Here is a 26,105-nt window from a genome sequence, read left to right on the forward strand (position 1 = left end):
TTGATATGTCATGGAGCCACAGAGTCTTTACCGAAAAGAAGGAGGCCATTCAGCCTATCGAGTTCATGCTGGCTCTCTGTAGAACAACCCATTCAGCCCTACTCACTCACTCTTTTCCCATAGCCCTGCAAGTTTATTTCCCTTAAACGCACGACCAATTGGAAATTTTCTAAGATTGATGGCAGATTTGCTGTTGTTTTTTGGTGGGTGTGTTTTTCCCAGGACACAAGGGAGAACTCCCGATCTGTTCTTCAAAGCAGCACCATGGAATCTTTTGTGTCCACCTGAGTGGTCAGGGGGGACCTTTAAGATCTCATCTAAAAGAAGACACTTCTGACAGTGCAGCACTCCCTCAGTACTGCACTGCGCACGAGTCTCTGGAGTGGGGCTTGAATCCACAACCTTCTGACTGAGGTGACCCAAACTATTCTAGAAGATCACTTTTTTGGTACTGACTGACCGTACGCAAGGTACACGCCGCTTGTTCAAGGTCAGAAGTCGGAATGAATTCACTGAATCAGCTCGCACCGATTCAGCCAGCAGCCTGTCCCAAAAGCAAAATGCTGCAGATGCAGGAATTCTGAAATAAAAAGCCAAAAAAAATGCTGGAAACACTCAGCTGGTCAGGCAGTATCTGTGGAGAGAGAAACAGAGTTAACGCTTCAGGTTGAGATGACTTTCATCAGTCTGAAAAAAAGTATCCTAACTTTGAACTTACATCTGTTCTCACATAAACCAGCATGATAGTGAATCTCACCTGTCCAGTTGAATCCAACTGATCCACAAAACACTGTGCGGTCCCTTGATGACTTAAAAACCTTAGTCAAATCACCGTGTAGTCTACATTTGCCTTGAGTACCAAGACCCAATTTGTTGAGCCTCTCTGTGTAACCAAAGTACTTTAAACTGAAGTATTCTGATGTTTGGATGGATCCCCTTTTCTGTTTAACTACGAATGAGACAAGTGCACATGTTCTGCCATCTATAATTGCAGGGTTTGCGCAATGAAATTACTAAGGGAGGGGTGGTTGAGGTCAGATAGCTCCCTGTATCCAGTCTCTCTCTTTCTAATGGGGAATGCCCTCCGGAGGCTTAAATTCCTCACTTGTGCTGTCACTGGAGTGGAACTGAATGATGTCATGGTGGAGGATTCCAACTCCAAAACCCACCAGGCAGCAGTTTCAAAGCAGAATGCACTATTTCACATAAGAGTGGTGAAAGGGCATTAGTAATAGTCCAGATCTCCTCCTTTCAGGATTTGGGCCAATTCAAAGAATGAGTCAGGAATCCCAGTATACGAGATTTCCACTTTTTCATGAAACATATTTCAGCAAGATGTTTAAGGTAACCTGGACTTGTTTTGATGATGCAATTATTGGACAGGTAGTTCCCTTGCTAACACATGATAGATGGACCATCCTAGGAATGCGGTTGGCAACCCAATTTTATACTTGACATGTACAGATAAGGAAGCTTCCTCGTATTCGTTCCTGGCACATGGTGTATGGCTAATTCCAGCCAGGTTCAGCGGCCGCAGTGCAGATCAACCATGATCTACTTAAACGGCAGAGCAGGTTCGAAGAGCCAAATTTTTTTTTTACTTGTTCACGGGATGTGAGACTCGCTGGTAAGGCAAGCATTTATTACCATCCCACCTGCCCTTGAGAAGGTGGTGGTTTCCCGCTGCCTTGACCTGCTGCAGTCCACGTGGTGTAGGTACGCCCACCATGACTTTTCTGTAGCGGTTCGGTACAACTGAGTGGCTTACAAGGTCGGGCGATTTAAGAGCCAAGCACGTTGTTGTGGGCCTGGAGTTACATGAAGGCCAGACCGGGTGAGGATAGCAGTTTTCCTTCACTGTGACAATCTGATAATTATATGTTCATCGATATTGATGCTAGGCTCTTCATTCCAGATATTTTGTACTTAATTAACGAGGATTTAAATTCTCCAGCTGCCAGGAAGGGATTTGAACTCATTAGTAGAGTTACAACCACGATACTACCATAACCCTTATTGGCCTATTCCTATTTCTACTGTTCTAGGTTTCTAAAGTGAATTCAATAAATCTTTGGGCTACCCTGAGGAAGCAACATTACCTAAAAGCTGTACTGGTTCATCCATGTGTTTCAGGAAAGGATATTCCCAACACTATCCAATCTGGCCTCCCGTGACTGAAGTCTATGCCATGTATATGAGGCAATTATGTCAGCCACAGGGCAGCTTGGGATGGGGGAAAGATGTGGATTGGCCAGTTTTAGTTATTGCTGAGAATTAATAGGGGAGGCAGTGGCGTTGTGATATCGTCACTGGACTAATATTTCAGAGTAGTCCCAGGGTAATGACCTGGGTTCAAATCCCAACATAGCAGATGGTGAAATTTGAATTCAATAAAAATCTGGAATTAAAAGTCCGATGATGACCAAGAAACCTGTGCCGATTGTCATGAAAACCCATCTGGTTCACTAACGCCCTTTTAGGGAAGGAAATCTGCTGCCCTCGCCTGGTCTGGCCTACATGTGACTCCAGACCCACAGCAATGTGATTGGCTCTTAAATGCCCTCTGAGCAAGGAGTAATGAGGGATGGGCTAACCAGTGATGCCCACACCCCATGAATGAATAAAAAGAAGGAAACTGGAGTTGAAATTTTCTTGGAGCTGCACCCCCTCCCCAGCCAATCCATGCCTGGAAGTGCGGTCGCAGTCCTGTTTTCCGGCAAAGTTATGGAGGAGGAGCGGGAGCACTCCGGTGGTATTCCCAGCCTAAAGTGCCTTGTTTGGACAAGCTGTGTAATTATGTGTAAAATAAGCAGTGGGGAATATTTTGCTGATTTGGAACAAAGATTGTGTAAAGGCTACAGCCCTGCTGAAAGGGAGCCAATCATTTCTCTGAAGACTTACTCTTGTTTCTCTGCACCCTCGGGCCTGTTTGTTTCCTGCAGGATGTCCCAGAAAGCCAGTGAGTGGTGCTTCTACCGAGGCTGGAGCATCCGGAATTTTCTCTGCCATTTGGCTGTTTTCGCAACCTGTCTAGATCCCACAGGTAAGCAAATCTCTTTCTCAGCAAGTGGGAGGAAATCATCATTTTCAGTTTTGATTGTTTTCACAGTTGATGTGACGTTTCTGGCTCATTTTAAAAAGATGACTTCTTTTTAAGTAAAACATTGTCTTTTTTTTTTATTTCGAATGTTTTAAATCTAGTAGTCCAGAAACCGCTGCTGGCGATGTTAGCGGGTGAATTCATAAAGTGACATTCCACAGTGATTGCTACATTGAGATGTCTGCTTTAAGTGAACAGATCTCCTGTATTTTTGTTCACAGTGAGTCAAGGCAAGTGGAATCTTCAGGTTAAGCAGGGTTAGAGGCGGAGGGAGGGGGATAATTGGACTAAGAGCCTGCAGATAAAATTCAATTTCACTATCGAACCATACGCTTTATCCTTTTTTTTAATGTTTCCAATATAAACTCCTATGTCAAGATTTGCAAAGAGATACTGGAAATAAGGCATGTAGAGAATGTAGTGGATGTAGAGAAAATGTTTCCACTTGTAGGGGTGACCAGAACTAGTGTCCATGAATACAAGATAGTCACCAAGAGTGCAAATAAGGAATTAAAAAAAGCTTCTTTACCCAGAGAGTGGTGAGAATGTGGAACTCGCTACACCAGGGAGCGGTTGAGATGAATAGTATAGATACATTTAAGGGGAAGCTAGATAAGCACATGAGTGGAAAAAGAATAGAAGTTTATGCTAATAGGGTGAGATGTAGAAGGGTAGGGGGAGGCTCTGAGCATAAACACTGGCATAGACCAGTTGAAGTAAATGGTCTGTTGATGAACACTGACAATATAAACTTTCCAGGGTGTAATTTTACCTTCCCAGCAGTGGTGGTGCTGCGATGGGATGCAATTGCAACTTATCAATTTGCATATTGCAAATATGGGCATAGGAACTTAGAAGGGGAAAAAGTTGACAGAAAGTGAGTGCAGATAATCTTTAACATGTAAATAAACTTACAGTTGATCAGCAATTTGTACAGCAATTTGAGAAAGATGGAAGTAGAGCCGGTTGGAGAGAAGGGGTTTCCCAACTACACAGGCTGAGGAGTTGGGTTAGGCAAAGCTGATGACTGCTACAGTGCCACCACTGTTGGGGGAGTGTAATTACAGCGTGACAAGTTTACATAGCCAATTTCCATTTGACATGTGGACACAGGATGTAGGAATTTACAATGTGGAATGTTGGCATAAAATTGTGAGAGAAATGCAACCACAGGAAGGCTGTGAAGACATCTGTATTTTAATAAATTATAGATCGGTTAAGATCTATATGAAATAATAAACAAAACAGTATCAAAACACTTAATAATAGGCACTGATATCGACAGCAGCAGGTTTTAAATTAATGTCTTCATTGAAATGGTCGCTTGTTTTATTGTGTACAGTATACTATGATTTTCTCTTAATCTAATTTCTAATTTGTTCCATTCCACTTGTCCTTTTTCTGTGCTACCAGTTTATTCCATTCCCTTTCTCTTGCCAAGCTTGCTTTCATTAATGGAACTAAATCCTGCATAACGAACTAACATATGTGCATGATTTAAACCACTTGAGCGCTCTGAAAGGCAAGCCTGGTTGTACTTCAAGAGGTTGCTTGTATTCTGAATCACTCCCTGATCCTAACAAGTCATGGCTAGTGTGTCTTGGCCCTCTATTCCTCTCACGTCTCTTCTGATTGAAAGCTTCAGGGCAGTGGGCAGTGGGCACTACCTTGTGTGGCATCAGTTCATACAGAACAGGAAGGTATCGTGAGCGACTGCCACTCTGGGCTTGGGTGCTTGTTCTCCCATAGAACCATTCATAGCGGGTGCTAGAATCGGCCTGTCCGCTTCTGAGTTTGGAAAGTGCGCGGGCGTGTCATACTGGGCCAAGAGCAGTAAATGGCTCCCGCTGAGAAATAGCCTGCTACAATTTACTGCTTTTGTCTCACGTGGGAAAGGGAGCTGTAGGGCGGAGGGCTGTGACTCACATGAAACCGACCTCAACACAAGACCACATCTTCGGTAGAGGATGGGAGAAAGCGGTAGGAATTTGAGGAACAAGCAGTTGCTTTGTGCAGTGTCTTGAAAGGCATCGTAAACAAAATATCATCAACAAAGTAATAATTATTGTTGTAGAGAGTAATAACATGGGGCATATTGACAAATGCCACCAACATTGGTGGTGTACAGTAACAACAACTTGCACTTGTATAGCTTCTTTAGTTTAGTGAAACGTCTCAAAGCATTTCCCAGGAGTGCAATCAGATCCAAAATTGATGCCAAACCATAAAAAGGAGATATTAGGAGCAGTGACTAAGAGCTTAAGGAGGGTTTTGAAGGACAGGAGAGATGTAGAGAGGCAGAGAGATTTAGGAGGGAATTCATGAGCCTGGAACCTAGATGCTGAAGACATGGCTGCTATTGTTGGAGCGATTAAAATTGGGGCTTACTCAAAAGACCAGATTTGGAAGAGCACAGAGACCTCAGAGAGCTAGGGGTCTGGAGGAGATTTCAGAGATAAGGATAGGCGAGAGCATGGAGTGATTTGAAAACAAAGATGAAAATTTTCAAATTGAGGCGTTGTTTAATCAGGAGCCAATATAGATAATTGAGGGGGTGATGGACAAATTGAACTTGACAGCAGAGATTTGGAAGATGTGAGGTCAACCAGGAATGTGTTGAAATGGTCAAGTCTAGAGATAACAAAGGCATGAATGAGCATGGATTTTAGTGGGCAAAGGCATTAACTCACTACAATGAATGGGTTAAAATAGTGAGCAGGCCAACGTCTCATGAATGAATTAAGGGCTATATTGTAAGATTTATGACTAGGCATCGCACAACCAGTACATTGAAAAATTGTGTCCTTGCAAAATTTACCCTTAAGTGTTTGTTTTTACAATGGCAGTGATTATCTTTAGGCTTCGGAGAGGGTCCTGGTTGTCCAGCATCTCATGATGAGTTAGGCTCACTAGAGTGGACATTGGGGTTGACGATAGGGTTCTGCTGCGCTGAGGCCATAGTCAACTAGCCTGTCAGCATTTATGTTTGCATGTGAAGAAACAGCCTCATTGGTTGAGATTTTATTTACATCAAAATGAAGGATGGAGTCTGACTATCAAAACCACTTTACAGAGCTAAATGTAAATGTCAAAAAGGGAGGTGGATAAATATTGGGTTAGGAATTGGATTGAGGGTTATAGGGATAGATGCAGGGCTCAAATGATCAAATATTTCATGGGATTTCATACTTCCTGTATTCCAAGGACCAGAAGTAAAGAGGATGTTTAAGTGGAGTAAGGCAGCATTGAATAATTGTAGTGGAGGGAAGTATTTGGCAGTTTTGCTTGATTATCTGCAATGAATAATTAAACACAGTTTACAGCCATGAGATTAAATGGTTTGGATACAATCCATGACATGGTGGTATATGGTCTATGAAGGAGGAAGATTTAAAAGCCAAATGCCCTATGCCTGTTCGACATTACTTTCATGATGCTAGGAATTGTTGAATGTTGCTGACATAGTGTGGAGGCTGTGGAAATGGGGAATATCAGTGATGATGGTTAGAATGGATGTTCCTCATTGACAGAGGGAAACTTACAGATGTCTCTGATAGCATGAGTAGGTGATACTTTTGATATAATATATTATTGGGGCTGAAAATGTAAAGAATGCCTGGAATACTGACTTTGTTACAATTCTGAATGGACAGTTGGAAGTGTGGATTGTCAATTAAGGTTCTCCTGTTGTGTTAGAAATGGAGATGATGCTAATAGTGTTAATTCCATGGATATTATTGGCACCACTCATAATGCTGGGCAGTAGCAACGCTGTGGAAGTTATGATCATGTTAGGTAGAAATGATAATATGTGTAACTGAGGGTGTTGTGCGTTTTTGATCTCATTGTATGAAGTAGGTGGTGATGCATATTGATAATATTGGATATTAATGACATAGAGTTTGATAAGGTTGAATATTGCTGATAACATTGGGCATTGTTTAGTTATGTGTTAGGAGTAGTGTTTTATATACCTGACAATGCTATGTACTGTTGATAATGGAGGCAGTTTTCCGTATTGTTGACAATGATGGCCATTGTTAATTGTGATTGCGAATTATGCCTTGTGCTCTGCATTGTTGACTGTGTTATGTATGATTATTAGTGTTACAAATTGCTGGTAGTAGATAGTGTTACATATAATTGGCAGCATTGTCTATCATTCATAGTATTATGTATATTTCACATTGTTATATAATGAGGAAATTGTAATTTATAACATGATATGATGAATTACAATTAGCTATTGCTAATTGTGTTATGTATTGCCAATAGCATTGAGTGTAATTTATAGTATTATGCTTAATTCATTCTTGGGATGTGGGCAATACTAACAGGGGCCATACCTAGTTGCTTTGGGAAGATGGTAGTATGCCTTCTTTTTGATCCATTACAGTCCTTAAGGTAATAGTGCTCCTAGGAGGGTATTAGGCAATAAATTGCCAGACCCAGCAATGACAGACATGTCCAGAATGGCATGTCACTTGAAATTGATGGTGTACTGATGACACTGTGGCTCTTGTCCTAGTTAGAGGTAGAGGAGGTGAAGGGGTTGTTGGGTGGTGGTGTGCTTGAACAGTAGCATGCCTGCAGTGTTATGTATTATTATTTGTGTTTGGCACTGTTGATGTTGTTATATATTGGTGTTATTGGTCAGTATAGTTCATAGCTCTTTTGTATTGTTGATTGTGCCCGGTGCTATGTAGTGTACAGTCTTATGCATTGCTGATCTGAGTGTTGTTGATTGTGCTTGTCTGCACTTGAATGTCAAAACAACAACTTGCATTTATATAGCACCTTTAACGTAGCAAAAAATATCCTGAGGCACTTTACAGAAGTGTTGTTAGACAAAATTGGACATCGAGCCAAAGAAAGACAGGTGGTTAAAAGCTTGTTCAAAGAGGTAGGTTTTAAGGATGACAGGAAAGATGTGCCTAAGAGTAAAGAATGGGGAATAGAAGTGATTGGGCTCAGTTTTAGAAGAAGACATTGTAATGCTTTGTGTTTTGTGACACTCTGATAACCATTGACTGTTGCAAGCATGTAAAAAGAGTTACCAAAACCCACAAACAACTCTACACGTCTATGCATCGCCTGAATGACGTGTGCAGCCCTGACTATCTCTGCGTTTGCTGCTTCTCTTGCCTTGCTGGTGCTAAAACTGCAACCTCTTCTCATCTCAATGTCTTCACAGCATTGACACACTGTTTCTGCTACAGTTCTGGACCCATTATCCCTATTCAGGCAGTGCATTTGTTCCTGGCTCTTAAATAGATTAAACCCCAATGAATACGTTTGGGCTGAGTGGTACTTGAAGCGCACAGAAACAGGAAGATGCTAGAATCAGTTGGCGGATTGGGCTTAGGCTAAGTAATGGACAAGTTCAAATAGTGCTCCCACTCTAGTCTACAAGCTAGTGGCACTTGCTGGAAGGTGCTCCAATAAAGGTGTGGAATGAGGAATGCTTCACCATAGGACAGTCTAACCCAAGGGCACCTTATTGCAAAAGGGCTGACTGGGCCCTCACTGAGAGGCTCCAGCCTTATCTGGCACCCCCCTTGCCCACCGCCAGGGAGCTCCTGCCAACAAGTGCTCCATCAAACCCGCTCTCGCGCAGCAAACCTATTGGATTCGAGTTTCCCAACTTTTAAACATATTGTCAGAATTGGAGGAGTGCAGGTATCCCACAGGATTGCAGGATTGGAGGAGATTACAGAGATGGAGAGGGGGTGAGGCCCTAGAGGGATTTGAATACAAGGATGAGAATTTTAAAATCAAAGCGTTGCCGGACCAGGAGCCAATGTAGGACAGTGAGGGCAGGGGTGATGGGTGAACGGGACTTTGCGATAGGTGAAATGAAATAGTTGGATGATTCAAGGTAGTGAGGAGTCAGGCGAGGGCAAATTCCCTCTACCCTCTGCACATAACGAAATCATACAGTACTATGACTGTAAAGGATGGGGTGGCAGTCTGTTTGCACCCAGCACATGTAAGGAATTTCCCTCCCTAGTAAGGACACGATTAAGGATGGGGTGGCAGTCTGTTTGCACCCAGCACATGTAAGGAATTTCCCTCCCTAGTAAGGACACGATTAAGGATGGGGTGGCAGTCTGTTTGCACCCAGCACATGTAAGGAATTTCCCTCCCTAGTAAGGACACGATTAAGGATGGGGTGGCAGTCTGTTTGCACCCAGCACATGTAAGGAATTTCCCTCCCTAGTAAGGACACGATTGGTTTCAGCTTTGATAAAAGTTGGTAAGGTGGGTAGAGAGAAACCATTTCCTCTGATGGGACATTCCAGAACAAGGGGGCATAACCTTAGGATAGAGCCATGATGTTAGGAAGCACTTGTTGACACACAGGCTATTGGAGATCTAGTACTCCATCCCCCCAAAAAGTAATTAATGCTGGAGGTCAGTTGCGAATTTCAAAACTGAGATTGATCGGCTTTGTTGGTTAAGGGTATGAAGGGTTATGGAGGTGGATAGATGGAGTATAGATGCAGGTTGGCCATGATGTAACCGAATGGTGGAACAGACTCGAGGGGCTGAATGGCCTCCTCCTGCTCCCATTTCCCTATGATACTGCTCGCCTGCTGTCAATCACTGTCCAGTCAATCGCGTGGAGTTTATTGAGTCGGTTTGAGTGGTGGACAGTTACACACAACAGCCCAGCATCAGTTGGCACTTTCAGGTAGGGAATTGTGAGGGTGTTAGGGTTTGGGGTGTCTGAGGTGAAATCCTGTCGTGAGCCCAGAGGGTCCAGACTGTAGTTGGTGACATTCCAGTGCTGTGTTCCTGTGAATTGGTGTCAAGCGACTGACTGCACGCCTGGAACTAAATCTTGGCAGCCTTCCCTATCCTGACCTTTCTGGGACTCTGTCCAATATGTGTCGATTTGAGTTTTCCGAGGTCAAATTGACCATTATAATTGTGTTCCATTTTCTTTTCCCTTTTGGTTGGGGTTCAGCCGTGTTGGCCTGCTCAGACTGCACAGAGACTCTGACCCATCCCTCTGGACACTTCACATCCCCTTGCTTCCCCCAAGAGTATATTTCTAATTTAAATTGTCTCTGGACCATCCAAGCCCCTTCTGGATTTATCATACAGTTGACCTTTCATGAGTTCGAGTTAGAGGAAGCCCAAAGATGCCTGTACGACGTTGTTTCGATAAACACGGGGGCCGAGTTCGTAGAGTTCTGCGGTGTCACAGCTAAGGGCCTCACGTTGAACTCCACGGGGAGTAAAATGATTGTCACGTTCAAGACTGACTTTAGCATCCAAAAGAAGGGCTTCAGAGCCACCTACATACAAGGTATGTGATAAAGGAAATGGCGTAAAACTACGTGAGTTTGTGGATTTCGGAATTGTTCACTAAGGCTAACGCTGTACTCCAAAGGAAGAGACGCTTGCATTTATATAGTGCCTTTCATGACCTCAGGTCACTTGCTTTTACAGACAATGCAGCACTTTTGATGCATAGTTAATGTTGTAATATAGGAAACCTGGTAGCCAATTTGTGCACAGCAAGCTCCCACAAATTGCACTGTGACGATGACAGAAAATTTGTTTTATTGCATTCTGGAACTGACTCCCAGATATCCTTTATTCTGTATATGAACCCCTCGATTACATTCCAATCTGTAACACGTGCCAAGGTATCAATTATTCTCTATATAAACCATCTGAACCCTTCAGTTAGATTCCAGCCTGTAACCTCCTCCAAGGTATCCATTGATCTAATCATTGAGGTACTTAATCAATGATGATTTTTACCTAATTCCTCAACCAAGCATTTCTTAAAGCGGTTTGCATTTTGTTGCCAGCTATGTGGTTTGAAAAGCATTCTGCACACGCACATCAGTACAGGTGTGTGGTTTCAGCCAGCTGAAATAAAACAATGGCACACCTGGCCCTTCAATGTACCAGCCACAAAGCGAATAGCTGGATGGACCAGTGTAACATCTGGGGCAGAATTTTCTGCCTGCCGGGCGGGCAGGCATGACCCAATCTCCGGCGGGCAGGGAGCCGATCCCCGCCGGAGAAGCGGGCCCCACCGCCATTTTACGTGGGCGGGCCAATTAAGGCCCGCCCAGTGTGACGCCCGGCAGGAAGCGCTATGCGCTCCCTGTGCGGGTGGGGGGGATTCCCTAAAAGCGAGAGTGCGCTCTTTCGCGCATGCGCACAATAGAGCGCACATCTCCCTGAGGCTAAGTGCAGCCTCAGGGAGATCGCTTCCACTTTGAAAAATATTAAAAATAGAGAAAAAAAAATTCCCTAACATGTTCATAATTTACAGAATAACTTTATTACAATTTTTAAAACCCTGCATGAAACCTCATCCCGCCACTGGATGAGGTTTCGTGTTTTCTCACTTCCCCGCCGGGGCTCCTGGCCGACCCGCCGACCTTAAGGTTGGACGGGCAGGTCCTTTAATTGTTTCAATGATCATGTCAATGGCCTCAATGGGCCATTGACAGGTCGGCGGGCCCGCAGCTGATTTTGCTGCGCCCCCGCCTTTCTGAAAATTTAAATGGGGCGGGATGATGTCGGGGGTTCCGCCTGATGTCATCCTGCGTCGGCAAGCGGGCCCCACCCCCTGCTCGCCGACGGCAAAATTTTGCCTCTGAACTTGGACAATACTGAACTGAAAGTAAGCTGTATATCTGGGCCCCACAGCATCAGCTCAAAATAACACTTAACTGCTTCGAGAAAAATACTGACGTAGAATTCAAAATGGACCGAGCTATACAGTCTCATTGCACAATGTTTCCGTGGATGAGGGGTATGGTAGTATAGTGCTCATGTTATTGGACTGATAACTCAGAGACCTGGACTAATAATCCAAGTAAACCCACCACTGGGGTTTGAGAATTTTAGTTTAGTTTAAAAGGAAATCAATATAAGTGATCCTGAAACTTTTGACTTGTCGGAGTAACCCAACTCTTTCAGTGGTAGAATTAGAGGGTTGAATTTAATTGAACCCGTGAGAATGGGAATGGTGGCAGGAGCACAGGAGAATCGGGAAGAAGTAGCCGCGTTGGATTCCAAGTGCCGGGAAAACTGTCCCGAATTAAATTGGGACAGGAAGGCTCCGATGTGGGAATCCTGCCTCTAGGCGGCAGCATGTCAGTTAGGCTCATTAACAAGCCACTTGACACCCATCATCCCTGAGCCCACTGGGATTTAGTGGCAGCTCAGAGGTTAAGTGGGAGTCAGGCATCTTGCCTGTGTTTCCACAGGCCTCTCAGCAAACCCTGGTGCTATCTTCTGGATGCACTGCAGCAACTCACGAAGGCTTCTTCAGCCACACCTTCCAAACCCATCACCTCCACCACCTAGAAAGACAAGGGCAGTAGATGCACGGGAACAACATTACCTGCAGGTTGCCCTCCAAGCCACTCGCTATCCTGACTTGGAGATATTATCGCCATTCATTCTTGAGATATCAGCATCCTTGGGAAAGTCAACACTTATTGTCCCTCTCTAGTTGTCCTTCAAAGGAAGAGGTGGGTCGTCTTATTGAAGCTCCACAATTTGAAGGTGATGGTGTTTCTGCACATGTGCAGCCCCTGTCCTTCTGATCCTGTTCTCGCCCAGGTATCGATCCAGAATCTTTCTGAAGCAGTAGGTTGTCACTGCACCGAACACACTTGGGTAGAGCACGTTCATTCTCATAACAAGCATAATTTTAGCCTTTAATTTGTTCTCAGGATGTGGGCATTTGTTGCCCATCCCCCACTGTCTTGAGAAAGTGGCTATTTGCTAGGCCCTTTCAGAGGTGGTGCGGGACTGGAGTCACATACAGGGCAAGACACAAGCTCCCTTTCCCAAAGGACATCAGTTGAATCACTTGGATGTCAGAAACAATCCAACGGTTCCCATGCATACTTTTACTGATACCAGTTTCTTTAGTCCTAGATTTGTATTTAAACTGAATTCAGATTCTCAAACTGTCACAGTGGGATTTGAACTCTGAATCTCTGGATTGTTACTCCAGGCTTCTGGATTACTGGTTCAATAACTTAAGCATGAATACTGATATTAGTCTGTGATGCCGACGCAAATAAAATTGACGCCCAGTTTGGGTTCCACCAGGGTCATTCAGCTCCTGACCTCGTTACAGCCTTGGTTCAAACATGGACACAAAAGCTGAACTCCCGAGGTGAGGTCAGAGTGACTGCTCTTGACATCAAGGCAGCATTTGACCAAGTGTGGCACCAAGGAGCCCTTACGAAACTGGAGTCAATGGGAATCAGGGGGAAAACTCTCTGCTGGTTGGATTCATACCTAGCAAGTAGGAAGGTGGTTGTGGTTGTTGGAGGTCAGTCATCTCAGCTCCAGGACATCACTGCAGGAGTTCCTCAGGGTAGTGTCCTGGGCCCAGTCATCTTCAGCTGCTTCATCAATGAACTTCCTTCCATCATAAAGTCAGAAGTGGGGATGTTCGCTGATGATTGCACAATGTTCAGCACCATTTGTGAGTCCTCAGATACCGAAGCAGTTCATGTCTAAATGCAGCAAGACCTGGACAATATCCAAGTTTGGGCTGACAAGTGGCACAACACAACACAAGTGTCAAACAATGACCATCTCCAGCAGGAGAGAATCTTGACGTTCAATGGCATTACCATCAACGCATCCCCCACTATCAACATCCTGGGGGTTACCATTGACCAGAAACTGAGCTGGACTAGCCATATAAATACTGTGGCTACAAGAGCAGGTCAGAGGCTAGGAATTCGGCGATGAGTAACTCACCTCCTGACTCCCCAAAGCCTGTCCACCATCTACAAGGCACAAGTCAGGAGTGTGATGGAATTCTCCCCATTTGCTTGGGTGAGTGCAGCTCCCACAACACTCGAGAAGCTTGACACCATCCAGGACAAAGCAGCCCACTTGATTGGCACCACATCCACAAACATTCACTCCCTCCACCACCGATGCACAGTAGCAGCAGTGTGTACCATCTACAAGATGCACTGCAGAAATTCACCGAGGCTCCGTAGACAACACCTTCCAATCCCAGGACCACTACCATCTAGACGGACAAGGGCAGCAGATAGATGGGAACACCAGCACCTGGAAGTTCCCCTCCAAGTCACTCACCATCCTGACTTGGAAATATATTTCCGTTCCTTCACTGTCGCTGGGTCAAAATCCTGGAACTCCCTTCCTAACAGCACTGTGGGTGTACCTACACCACATGGACTGCAGCGGTTCAAGAAGGCAGCTCACCACCACCTTCCCCAGGGCAACTAAGGATGGGCAATAAATGCTGGGCCCAGCCAGCGAAACACACATCCCATGAATGAATCAAAAAAAAACAGAAGTACCATCACACTAGCATAGTACTGTGATCATGTCAAAATTTCTCTCATTATATGTAGCTTTATGACTCTCATTAGGATTACAAAACAACCCAGAATCACGTGTCTCTTAGGATACTCTGTCGTGTGGTGGAAAGGCTCACAAAGATGCCCATAACATGGCATTGTCACCTTGCAGCACGTTTGAAGGTGCATTCAGTCAATAGGAATATTATGTTCTTGAATCACATTTTGGGGAAAACAGCTTCCTGGGCAATGGTGAAAGGGTGGGATTAATTGGCTTAGCTCTTTCAGAGATCTGCATCCACTTTGGCTATAAGATGCTATGGTTCAGCTTTGTGCAGTGAATGCATCACATTGTTCAGCAATAGAGTCTGCTCCTTTCTGTACTCTGTGTTTGTACGTCCTCTTCCTGTACCTCCATAACTGAATTCTGCTCTTTGTTTTGTCTCCCTTTTCTCTGGGTTAACGTTCAAGTGGCAGCCTCACTGCGGAATCAGAAGGTGGTGTTGACTTCTAAAAGCCAGGCCGCCTCTATCTCCCCTTCAGTCCCCATCCCAGAGCTGCAGCAGTTCACCGTGTGCCTGGAGGCCAAGTCAACCACCGTGAAGGACAAATGGACCTTGTTCTCCTACTCGGACAGCAATGATGCAACGCTGATCAGTTTCACGAGAAACAAAAATGACATCAGTCTGTCAATTTCCGATGTGGTGTGTGATGTGGCTGAATTCTGGAAGGACTATTTTTCCAAAGAGGTGATCACGGATTCTTGGCGCCGATTGTGCATCGCCTGGGATGGGAGCTCTGGCAATGTCATCACCCAGACCCAAGATAAGGCCCGGCGCAACTCCTGCAGGGCATCCAAGAACAAGGTCATTGCGGGCAGTGGCACCCTCACACTGGCACCGAGAACGGTTTCAGCCAGCAAAATCTACACCGGTGAGCTCTACAACTTCCGCTTCTGGAACTTCAGCATGCCCAGGGACACACTGCTGGGCTTAACTTGTGATGAAATGGGGAATGTCGTGGACTGGGAGAATTCGTTCTGGGATATCCCTGTTGGTGTGCTGGAACCTGACAGTGATCTGAGCTGTGGTGAGTAGGCTGCTAACTTTGGTGGGTTTGGTTTCTTGAGTCCCTCATCCTCTCTTTATCCGATTATTTTCTGTGCAATAATACGTCGTTGGCATTTTTCCCAGTCAACCCTTCAAGTGTAATTTCCCTCATGTTTGTTCATTTCTGCTCAGTGAACATCAGTGCACATTAGCTGCACGAGCCTCAACTGTGATATGGGTGGCAAATAATATTGATGACAAATGTACACGCTTTCACATACACAGACACTCTCTCACACTCACTCTCACTGACACTCACAAATGCAAAAACATTCACACACACACACTCACATGCTCACATTCACACAGACACACACACACTCTCCCATTCACACACACACACACTCTCTCATTCACACACACACACACTCTCTCATTCACACACACACACACACACACATTCACACACACACACACTCTCTCATTTACACACACACACACACACACATACACTCTCATGCTCACATTCATACACACACTCTCTTACATTCACACACACACACGCACTCTCACATTCACACACACACACACACTCTGTCATGCTCACATTCACACACACACACACTCTCACACACGCACTCTCACATTCACACACACACACACTCTCACACACACACTCTCACATTCACACACACACTCTCACATGCTCACATTCTCACACACACACACACACTCTCACATGCTCACATTCACACACACACACACACACACACACACACTCTCTCTCACATGCTCACATTCTCACACACACACACACACACACTCTCTCACATGCTCACATTCTCACACACACACACACACACACACTCTCACATGCTCACATTCTCTCTCACACACACACACACAAACACACACACACACTCTCACATACTCACATTCTCACACACACACACACTCTCACATACTCACATTCTCACACACACACACACTCTCACATGCTCACATTCACACACACACACACACACACTCAAGTGCACTCATACTATCAGACAAACAAAGACACATACATGCTCAGATTCTCACACACATTTACCTATATATATACACACACACACACTCTCTCACATTCACACACACACACACGTACACACACACTAGTGATGATGGGATGGTTAACCACTTAACAGCTATGCCGGTTTATGATCTTGTCTGAACCCTTCGGTTAGATCCCAGCCTGTAACTCACTGCCGGAATTCTGTTATTCTATATATAAACCACTCAGACCCTTGATTATAACTCACTTCCGGGCATCCATTATTCTATTTATAAACCAGATGAGCCCTTCCATTAGATTCCAGTCTGTTACTCACTCCCAGGCCGGGATTTTGTCAATAGCGTGCCTTTCCTGACATCATAACTGGAACTATGCGCCGCTCATGCTTTCCCTCTTTTTGCCCTTTCCCGCCTAACTATAATTAAAATTCTAAGTTCCAGTGGGGTGGATGCAAAACACATTCAACATAGCGGCTGTGCAAGCTTTTCATTAGCGAAACCCATCTTCATCTGACAATGCTGCGGTTAGGGGCAGCCTATTAAAGCAGCCCCTGGTCAAAGACAATTTTCCAACCCCGGCCCATCGCATTGACATAAGGTTTGAAAGCACAAAACGGGCATGGATGCTTTTCAAAATTAAATTTCACTTGCAAGTACTTCACATTCCATTGGTTTCGCTTTATTCACGTGTGCATCGTGGTTATTTGTTGAGATCTGCTCAGTCAGAGAGCTAAATGTACTGGCCTCATGGTTGGCACGCCCTGATACAGGGGATTAGGGACATTTCCTTTATTGTGGAGGAAACAATGTTATGTTTTTTTTTCTTCACTCTATTGAAGGTTCAGGTAAGTGTCCAGTGTTGTACTCGCCGCTCTGTGGGAAGTGGGTGAACTTGCTGGTTCAGCTGGACCTCCCTTCTGTACGTTGTAAAGGACATTGTCTGAGTTCTGTTGAAGGGTCATGAGGACTGGAAACGTCAGCTGTGCTCTTCTCCGCCGATGCTGCCAGACCTGCTGAGTTTTTCCAGGTATTTCTGTTTCTGTTTTGTCTGAGATCCCTGTCAGCGGGGGTAATTGAAATGTTGTAGGTGAACTCAAAGCCCTGTAAGGACTTTGCCAGACAACACCCTGAGGTGGACCCACATGTGGACGTTACTGATTCTGCCCTCATCATCTTACCTTGACTGACCGTCCCCACCTCCCCTCCCCACTACAGCCAGGACACCAGGCCCTTCCCCCTTCACTCCTCCATGCCCCCAGCCCTACCCTCTGTCTTCCCCTGGATCTCCCATGCCCCAAATCCCACCCCCCCCCCCACCCCCCCACCCCCCCCCATTACAGACTCAACCCATGGGTCCCCAGCCTCCATGTTGGCTTTCAATCTCCTTCTCCCATCCCTTTTGTGGAAGAGCTCAGCAAGGAAAACCGCTGACCTTACACACAACTACGCAAAGCTGACAGGTGGATGCCACCTTTATATGATCGTGAACTGGGTGCCATGAGATGCTTGGGCGGCGCTGACTTTATCCTAGAGGTAGGACTTTACTGAAAACAATTTCATATTAATGAGTATTCATGGGATGCAGATGTATTACAGTACAGATCACATTTAGAATATTGTGAGCAATTTTGGGCCCCGGATCTCAGGAAGGATGTGATGGCCCTGGAGAGGGTCCAGAGGAGGTTCACGAGAATGATCCTAGGAATGAAAGGCTTAACATATGAGGAACGTTTGAGGACTCTGGGTCTATACTCGATGGAGGTTAGAAGGATGAGGGGGGATCTGATTGAAACTTACAGAATACTGAAAGGCCTGGATAGAGTGGATGTGGGGAAGATGTTTCCATTAGTAGGAGAGACTAGGACCCGAGGGCACAGCCTCAGAGTAAAGGGAAGACCTTTTAGAACAGAGATGAGGAGAAACTTCTTTAGCCAGAGAGTGGTGAATCTATGGAATTCATTGCCACAGAGGGCTGTGGAGGCCAGGTCATTGAGTGTATTTAAGACCGAGATAGATAGGTTCTTGATTGGTAAGGGGATCAAAGGTTACGGGGAGAAGGCGGGAGAATGGGGTTGAGAAACTTATCAGCTATGATTGAATAGCGGAGCAGACTCGATGGGCCGATTGGCCTAATTTCTGCTCCTATGTCTTATGGTCTTATAGTACGAACCTCCCACAGGCCAACACGAGGCTCGACATGTCACAAACATGCTTCGGACTTTATCTCTGCATCTCAACCACCATGGGGAAATTGAAATTTTGCGCCCCGCCTAATTAAGTCACCCCACACATCACATTTCCTATCCTTGTAGGCTTCATAAAGTCCCCCCTTCAGGTATCCATTATTCCAATAATTAACCACCCAAACCCCTCGATTAGATTCCAATTTGTAACTCATTCTAGTCATCCATTATTCTATATATAAACCATCTGAACCCTTCAGTTAAGTCCAAAGTCACTTGATCCTTCTAAGCATGCTACACTTATGACATGCCACAACTCCAATAACCTCCGATATTATGTCCCAAGATATTATCTTACTGAAAGAATTCTATCAAATTTACATTTGCATGAGGCAACATTAATTGCTCATGTCATCTTCCTCAGTGGCCCATCCCATAAATTGACCTCTGTTCACTGAGAAATTGTTTGGTTGAATAGATTTGGTGTAGGCTGAATTACCCATTTCCTCCCCCCCCCCGCCCCATCCTGACCCCAGCACCCGCCTCCTCCCATGCCCGCACCCCCAGCTTCAAGTGAAGGCCATGCTCTCTGGCTCGTGTGGTCTCGGCAATGTATTACCGCTTGTCCAGGTAAACATTATCTCGGCCCTCTAGAGCCTGAAAAGCGGCAATCACCTCACCTCTCAGACTTCCCTTTACCATTTAGAAATGTTGTGACCCTGGGCAGGATCCAGCTGCACGCTCCTGCCTGCCTGCCTGTCTGCAACTTGACTCTTCCTGCACCGTAATGTCAGGTGGAACCACAGGCGTGTTCCCCTCCCCGCAATCTGTCAGTCACACCAGCCGCTTGAGGGGGATGGCAGGGATCATGTGGTAAAAGCAAAACCAGAGTGAGCGATGAAAACAATCTCTCCGAGGGTCATTGAATAATCTCCACCGCTCGCAGCAAGATACAATCAGTCAGAGCTAGCGAAATGAAAGAGGTGACTTGGAAGGGCCAAGTGCTGAAGTGGCTGCGGCATGAAGAGAATGTGCTGTTGTGGGCTGTCGAAAGAGAAGTTATTCAGTAAGTGACTCAGCCCACTCCATCGCTCCAGCTTCATTATCCATGGCATTAGTCACTTCGTTATCTCAAACCGGCTTTTTGGAAAAATGTTATATCCCGTTTACCTCATTGTGTTGGCGTCCTGGGAAGGTGACTTCGCTGCCCCCCTCCATGTAGTAGCCCTGGGCGGAACCCTGTGCTCTCGCTGGTGGCGAGCTCGGAGATGGGAAGAGCACAGAATGAGGCGGGATCGGAGCTCTGCGCCACCCTGCCTCCGGCAGAATTCAGGGCAGGGTTTCCCGTGCCACGGGGCGGGCTGGCGGGCGCCAGACACAATTGGGTGTGAAATAGCGCGCGATGACGTCAGGCGAGTGTCCCGATGTCATCGTGCACAAGCACAATATTTCGGTTGGTGGGCGCGCGCAGGAGTCAGCAGCGGGCCCACTGACAATTAAGAGGCCGATTTAAGGCCATTAACCTATTAAGTAAGTTCGGTTTTTCACTGCCCGTCCAACGTTACAGTTGGCAGGCGGGCGAATCGGCCAGGCGGCCTTTGGATTTTTGAGGAAACCTCATCCACGGGTGGGGTGAGGTTTCTGATACTAATTTAAAAAAAAAGTTTTGACAGAGTTTTTATAATCTACATGTTCGTGTGAGGGAGTCTAACATGTGAACATTTTTTTCCCCGCATTTCCAAAACTTTATTTCATGGTTTAAGATTCTTCAGCTCTGCCTTCAGGGAGCTTTCATTCCGCCCTCCTCCCGCCCCCATTCCCGGCAGCGCTCGCCCTCCTCCTCCCGCCCCCATTCCCGGCAGCGCTCGCCCTCCTCCTCCCGCCCCCATTCCCGGCAGCGCTCGCCCTCCTCCTCCCGCCCCCATTCCCGGCAGCGCTGAGCCTTTCAGTGCGGCTGGGGGCCTGTTTCCCGGCCACTCCCAGGCTCGTCCACCGCGCTGGCCCGACAGGCCAACAATCCTTCCCTAAGTCACGGGTGGGAAGGTCGACCATGTGCCTATGGTGTCACCTATTGAGGCCCTTAAGTGGCCAATTAATCAGCACTGAAGGGCTTCGTCCCACCCTCACTGGTATTTACCCAGCCATAGGCGGGCCTGTAGCTCGACGGTGTGCATGGCAGCTAAAACAATGCAGCCAGCTTGTTTGGGGGTTTGGGGGGGGTGACATTCCCTTGATCAGTGACACTCAGTGCCTGCTCAAGGGGCTTGATATTAGGAAGCGGGGGGGAGGTGCCTGCTGAGAGTCACTCCCCTGTCCTTGCTGCCCACCCTCCTCCACCCCTCCCCCCATGACCCCCCCAACCCTGTGAAGCTCCCCCCACCCCTCCCCCCCCCACATTACTTACTTGTGTCCTGGGTCGCTCTGCAATCCTGGGGCTCCGGGAGCTGTTTTTTTTACCAGCAGCAGCCAATGCCTAACCTGTGGTGCTGCTGAGCACATGGGCTGCCAGCCTCTGATTGGTCGGCAGCCGTCAGTAGGCAAGATTTCCCCCCCCCCCCCCCACCCCCCGGGGTCTTGGTTCCAGGGCAGGGCCCTCTGGTGGCCTCACCACTGCCCGATTGGCTTGTGATTCTGTGGGCCTTCCTGAAAAGAGGCTGAGCGGGTCTCTCACTGACTCCAGCCAGCAGGCAATGGCCTAATTTCTGCTCCTATGTCTTATGGTCTTATTATCAGATCAGCCATGATCTCATTGAATGGTGGAGCAGACTCGATGGGCCGAATGGCCTACTTCTGCGCCTATGTCTTATGGTCTTATGGTCTTATTCTGCCCACAAATGTCCCAAAACACTTGTTCTGCTCCATGTAAAATATGCCCCTGAAGACCTGCTCAGTGTAGTGACTATAAACATGTTCCTGAAGTCTTTCCCTGCCCCCTCTTTGTAATCTCTTTGTAAATGTGCCCTAAAATGATTTGGTATTCCCAGTGAAATTGTAAAGGAATTTCTTTTCGCCATTTGCTTTCATTAGGAGTACCAGTCAGAGTTAACCTCTAGGAACACATCCACACTGTCACAAAGCACTTCACTCCCCTCTCGTGTTTATATTGCTCTTTAACCTGAAGGAACAGGTTCCTGTCACCGAACCCATCCCACCCTCCAGAAATGGAAACTCCATTTTTTCAACGTGTTTCTGGCTGAGGACCAGGGAAAGCCTCTCCACCCGTTCAACGTGAGCAGTCCTCAAAGGCTGGTTGTTGACAGGTGTCCCACAGTCCCTCATATTTAGGCACCTGACAATGCATTGTTGCCCCATCAGCAGAATCGGGCACAGCGTGAGTTAGATCCAGAGTAAAGCTCCTTGTTAGGACCGGCCAGCTTGCCACAACACACAGAGTGGATGGATACAGGGAGAACATTTCCTCTTGTGGGGACGAGCATAACTAGAGGCCATCGACATAAGATAGTCACCTAGGAAATCAAAATAGGGAATTCAAAGGAAACTTCCTTACCCCAAGAGTGAACAGAAAGTGGAACCCGCTACCACAGGGAGTGGTTGGAGCGAATAGCGTAGATGCATTTAAGAGGAAGTTAGACAAACATTTGGGGGAGAAGTAAATAGAGGTCTACGATGGTAGATTTAGATGAGGAAAGATGGGAGAGGCTCGAGTGGAGCATAAACACAGAATGGACTGGCTGGGCCGAATGGCCTGTTTCTGTACTGTATATCCTATGTAACTCCAATCCCCAAAGTATTTCTTAACGCACCAATGTGATATTTCCATTTCTCAGAAAAAAGGAAAAAAATTTACATTTAGCAAGGTGCCCAGAGCCAATGATGTGCTTTGGAAGTGTAGCTACTGTTGTAACATCGCCGTGACAGCTAGTTTGTACACGGCAAGCTACCACAAGTCTTATACACTTATAGATAAGGCTATAGTGATGTTGACTGAGGGGTAACTATTGCCCAGGAATCTGGGGATAACTCTCCTGCTCTGCTTCCGAATTTTTGGCCGTGGGATCTTTTATCTCCACCTGAGAGGATCTGACAGGGTCTTGGCTTAATGTCTCCTCTGAAAGACAGCACCTCTGACAGCCCAGCAATCACTCAGTACTGCACTGGAGTGTCAGCCTCGATTTTTGTACTCAAGGATCTAGATCTTGAAGCCAGGACCTTCTGACTCAGAGGTGGGAGTGCTACTCCCCATGTTGTATCTGACTCTCACAAGGAGCATTGTTCCGGCAGTTCTGAGTCATATTGTCAATTTATAGTGTTTTGCTGCTTGCTTATTTACACATGGGTCTGTATGGGCACTCCTCAGAGTTTGATAGCCATATGAAAGTTGATATTAATCTATGATTCATCTGGGCCAGTTCCAATTTGGGGCTCACTGTGTATTTAAATGTACAACACTGTCTTGTTTCCATGCCACACATTAGTTCAGGTTTCTGGAACCATCTTGCAGCAAGACCTAGACAATATCCAGGCTTGGGCTGACAATTGGCAAGTAACATTCTTATCACACAAGTGCCAGGCAATGGCCATCTCCAGCAAGAGAGAATCCAACCATCATCCCTTGATGTTCAATGACGTTATCAATACTGAATTCCCCACTATCAACATCCTGGGGGTTACCATTGACCAGAAACTGAACTGGACTAGCCATATAAATACTGTGGCTACAAGAGCAGGTCAGAGGCTAAGGATCCTGCGACGAGTAACTCACCTCCTGACTCTCCAAAGCCTGTCCATCATCTACAAGGCACAAGTCAGGAGCATGATGGAATACTCTCCACTTGCCTGGATGAGTGCAGCTCCCACAACACTCGAGAAACTGGACACCATCCAGGGCAAAGCAGCCCGCTTGATTGGCACCACATCTACAAACATTCACTCCCTCCACCACTGACGCACAGTAGCAGTAGTGTGTACCATCTACAAGATGCACTGCAGAAATTCACCAAGGCTCCTTCGACAGCACCTTCCAAACCCATGACCACTATCATCTAGAAGGACAAGTGCAGCAGATAGATGGGAACACCATCACCTGGAATTTCCCTCCAAGTTGCTCACCATCCTGACTTGGAAATATATCGCCGTTCCTTCACTGTCACTGGGTCAAAATCCTGGAACTCCCTCCCTAACAGCACTGCGGGTGTACCTACACCACATGGACTGCAGCGGTTCAAGAAGGCAGCTCACCACCACCTTCTCAAGGGCAATTAGGGATGGGCAATAAATGCTGGGCCCAGCCAGCGAAGCCCACGTCCCATGAATGAATAAAAAAAATACAAGCTGCTCAGTGTAACTCCATGTAATGCCAGAGAGATACAAGATATCAGCTTGTCCCCCACACCAGTTTGCATACGGTGGCAATACATGTGAGCAACTAAGTCAACAAACCAGACAGACAATACTGAGTCTGTCTTTCTTCTTCCGGCTGAGAACTGCACTCCAAGTTTCGGCTGACGGATAAACAGAAAAAGATGTCCCCAAGTACAACCACTTTCATTCTGCCATCCTTTCTCAATGTTGGCTCTCGGTGAGGAGCTTGTAATGCAGAATTCTTTCCCTCTCAATCTGTGAACCTTTGAAAGTTTGTTTGAAGAAGCCCAGAAAGTTTTGAAGTTCCTTTTTATACGCATCATACCTATTTGGGGGCAGGCATTGCTGAACTAAGAGCTGTAAAAGAATTGCATTAATATAATGCCTGTCATGATACCCCAAAACACTTTATCGCCACTGCAGCGCTTTTTTGAAATGTACTCACTTTTGTAATGTAGGAAATGTGACAATTTGTGCACAGCAAGATCCCACCATCAGCAATTCTCCAGTCAGGGGGAAGCATTTTCTCATCATCTATCCTGTTAAGACCCTTAAGAATTTAATATTCAATCACCTATTGTTTTTCTATACTCCAGGCAATAAAGGTCTAGTCTGCTCAGTCTCTCCTGAGAGGACAACCCCTCATCCCAGGAATCAGTCAAATGAACCTCCTTTTCTTGCACTCCCACTAGGGCCAGTATGTCCTTCCTTAGGTAAGGAGGCCAAAATTACACTCAGTACTCCAGGTGTAGCAAATGAATTATTTTGAAGTGTTTAATATGGAACAGTGGATAAATACACATGCACGTACAATCGTGTGTGTGCACATGCTCACTCAAGCAGATGTGTGCGTGCACACAGATGTGCACATAAACGCACATGCGCATGCACACGTGTGTGCACACATGCACATACAGCCATGTGCACATGTGTGCGCGCACATGTACACATACAGCCATGTGGACACAAACAGCCATGTGGGCACATACACATGTGGGCACATGCACACACAGACAGGCGCGCGCGCGCGCACACGTTGCTGTATCTGACACAATGGTACTTCTGTAAAGATTTCTTTACTAATGTGCATTTCTTTCACCTTCACAGCCACTACGCCACTAACCCCGACGACCATCAGACCCACCTACTGTTCTACCCCAGGTTCTGGATGTCAAGGTAGGGCCAAGGGTAACAATGCCTGCAGTTTCGGAGTAAGACAAACTGGCCATCATGGCCTGTACCACTATTCTAAATAAAGTCATTAGCTTTTAACAGGGTCGATTTTCAATTGGACCCCACCCCTCTTTTAGCTTGGCAAGTTTATCCAATGAATAATTGAGCCTCGTTGACCGAAAGAAAAAAAATTGTTGGTCAAAGCCCCCACATCTGGATGTTCCCCAGCAGTTTCTGTTCAAAAGGATGTCACAACTGGGGTCAGACCATAGGCTGAAACTAAGACTTTCTGACCAGCTTCCTTTAGGACTGCCTGACCACTGGGTGTTGAGGTGACCTGAGTTTGGTATTTTAAATGGCCGTTCTCTGGATCAGCTGATTTCCTGGTCCTGTGACGGTTTGGTCGATATTCTGAGGGCACGATCTCCAGGAGAATGGGAAGGGGAATGAAAGAGAGAGAGAGAGAGATTTATCTAAGTTTTCCTGGACCATAAGTGCCTAGAAAAGTCTTTCAATTCACTTGATGTCAAACCGGGTCTCTCAAAACTTTCTCGTTATTTCAATTTACCTGATGCTGACATTTTTCTCCACCTTTTATTTGTGGCACATTTTGGACGTTGAGCTGAAGCTTACACACACAAGAAGGGCGTTGGAAGATTCCAGAAATTCCGAATCTTTCCCTTGTGAAAACAAACATAAAAAAAACAGTTTATTTAATAAACACGATGGGCTCTTGGGAAAGAGTATTCCCCACCGGAAAATGTTGGGAGGGGAGTCCAGAATAGAGGGAAATTAATCAAGAATTCCACAGAGTCTCAGGCCACACAGGGAGGCCATTCAGGCCATCATGCTGATGCCAGCCCTTTGAGGGAGCGATCTCGAGTTTGAG

At 46.1% G+C, this 26,105-nt stretch overlaps 1 protein-coding gene across 1 annotated transcript in view; it reads left to right on the forward strand.

Annotated features, from left to right (window-relative positions):
- The window catches only part of adgrg6 (adhesion G protein-coupled receptor G6), a 121,455-nt gene that overhangs the window by 14,613 nt on the left and 80,737 nt on the right, over positions 1-26,105 (forward strand). The window contains exons 2-5 of the mRNA XM_078557478.1: positions 2,943-3,043; positions 10,071-10,415; positions 14,908-15,525; positions 25,151-25,219. Of these exons, the coding sequence (XP_078413604.1) occupies positions 2,944-3,043; positions 10,071-10,415; positions 14,908-15,525; positions 25,151-25,219 (1,132 nt within the window). The 5' untranslated portion in view covers position 2,943. The remainder of the gene's footprint in view (positions 1-2,942; positions 3,044-10,070; positions 10,416-14,907; positions 15,526-25,150; positions 25,220-26,105) is intronic.

The sequence above is a fragment of the Cetorhinus maximus genome, chromosome 14 (assembly GCF_964194155.1).
Source record: "Cetorhinus maximus chromosome 14, sCetMax3.hap1.1, whole genome shotgun sequence".
NCBI classification, from domain to species: domain Eukaryota; kingdom Metazoa; phylum Chordata; class Chondrichthyes; order Lamniformes; family Cetorhinidae; genus Cetorhinus; species Cetorhinus maximus.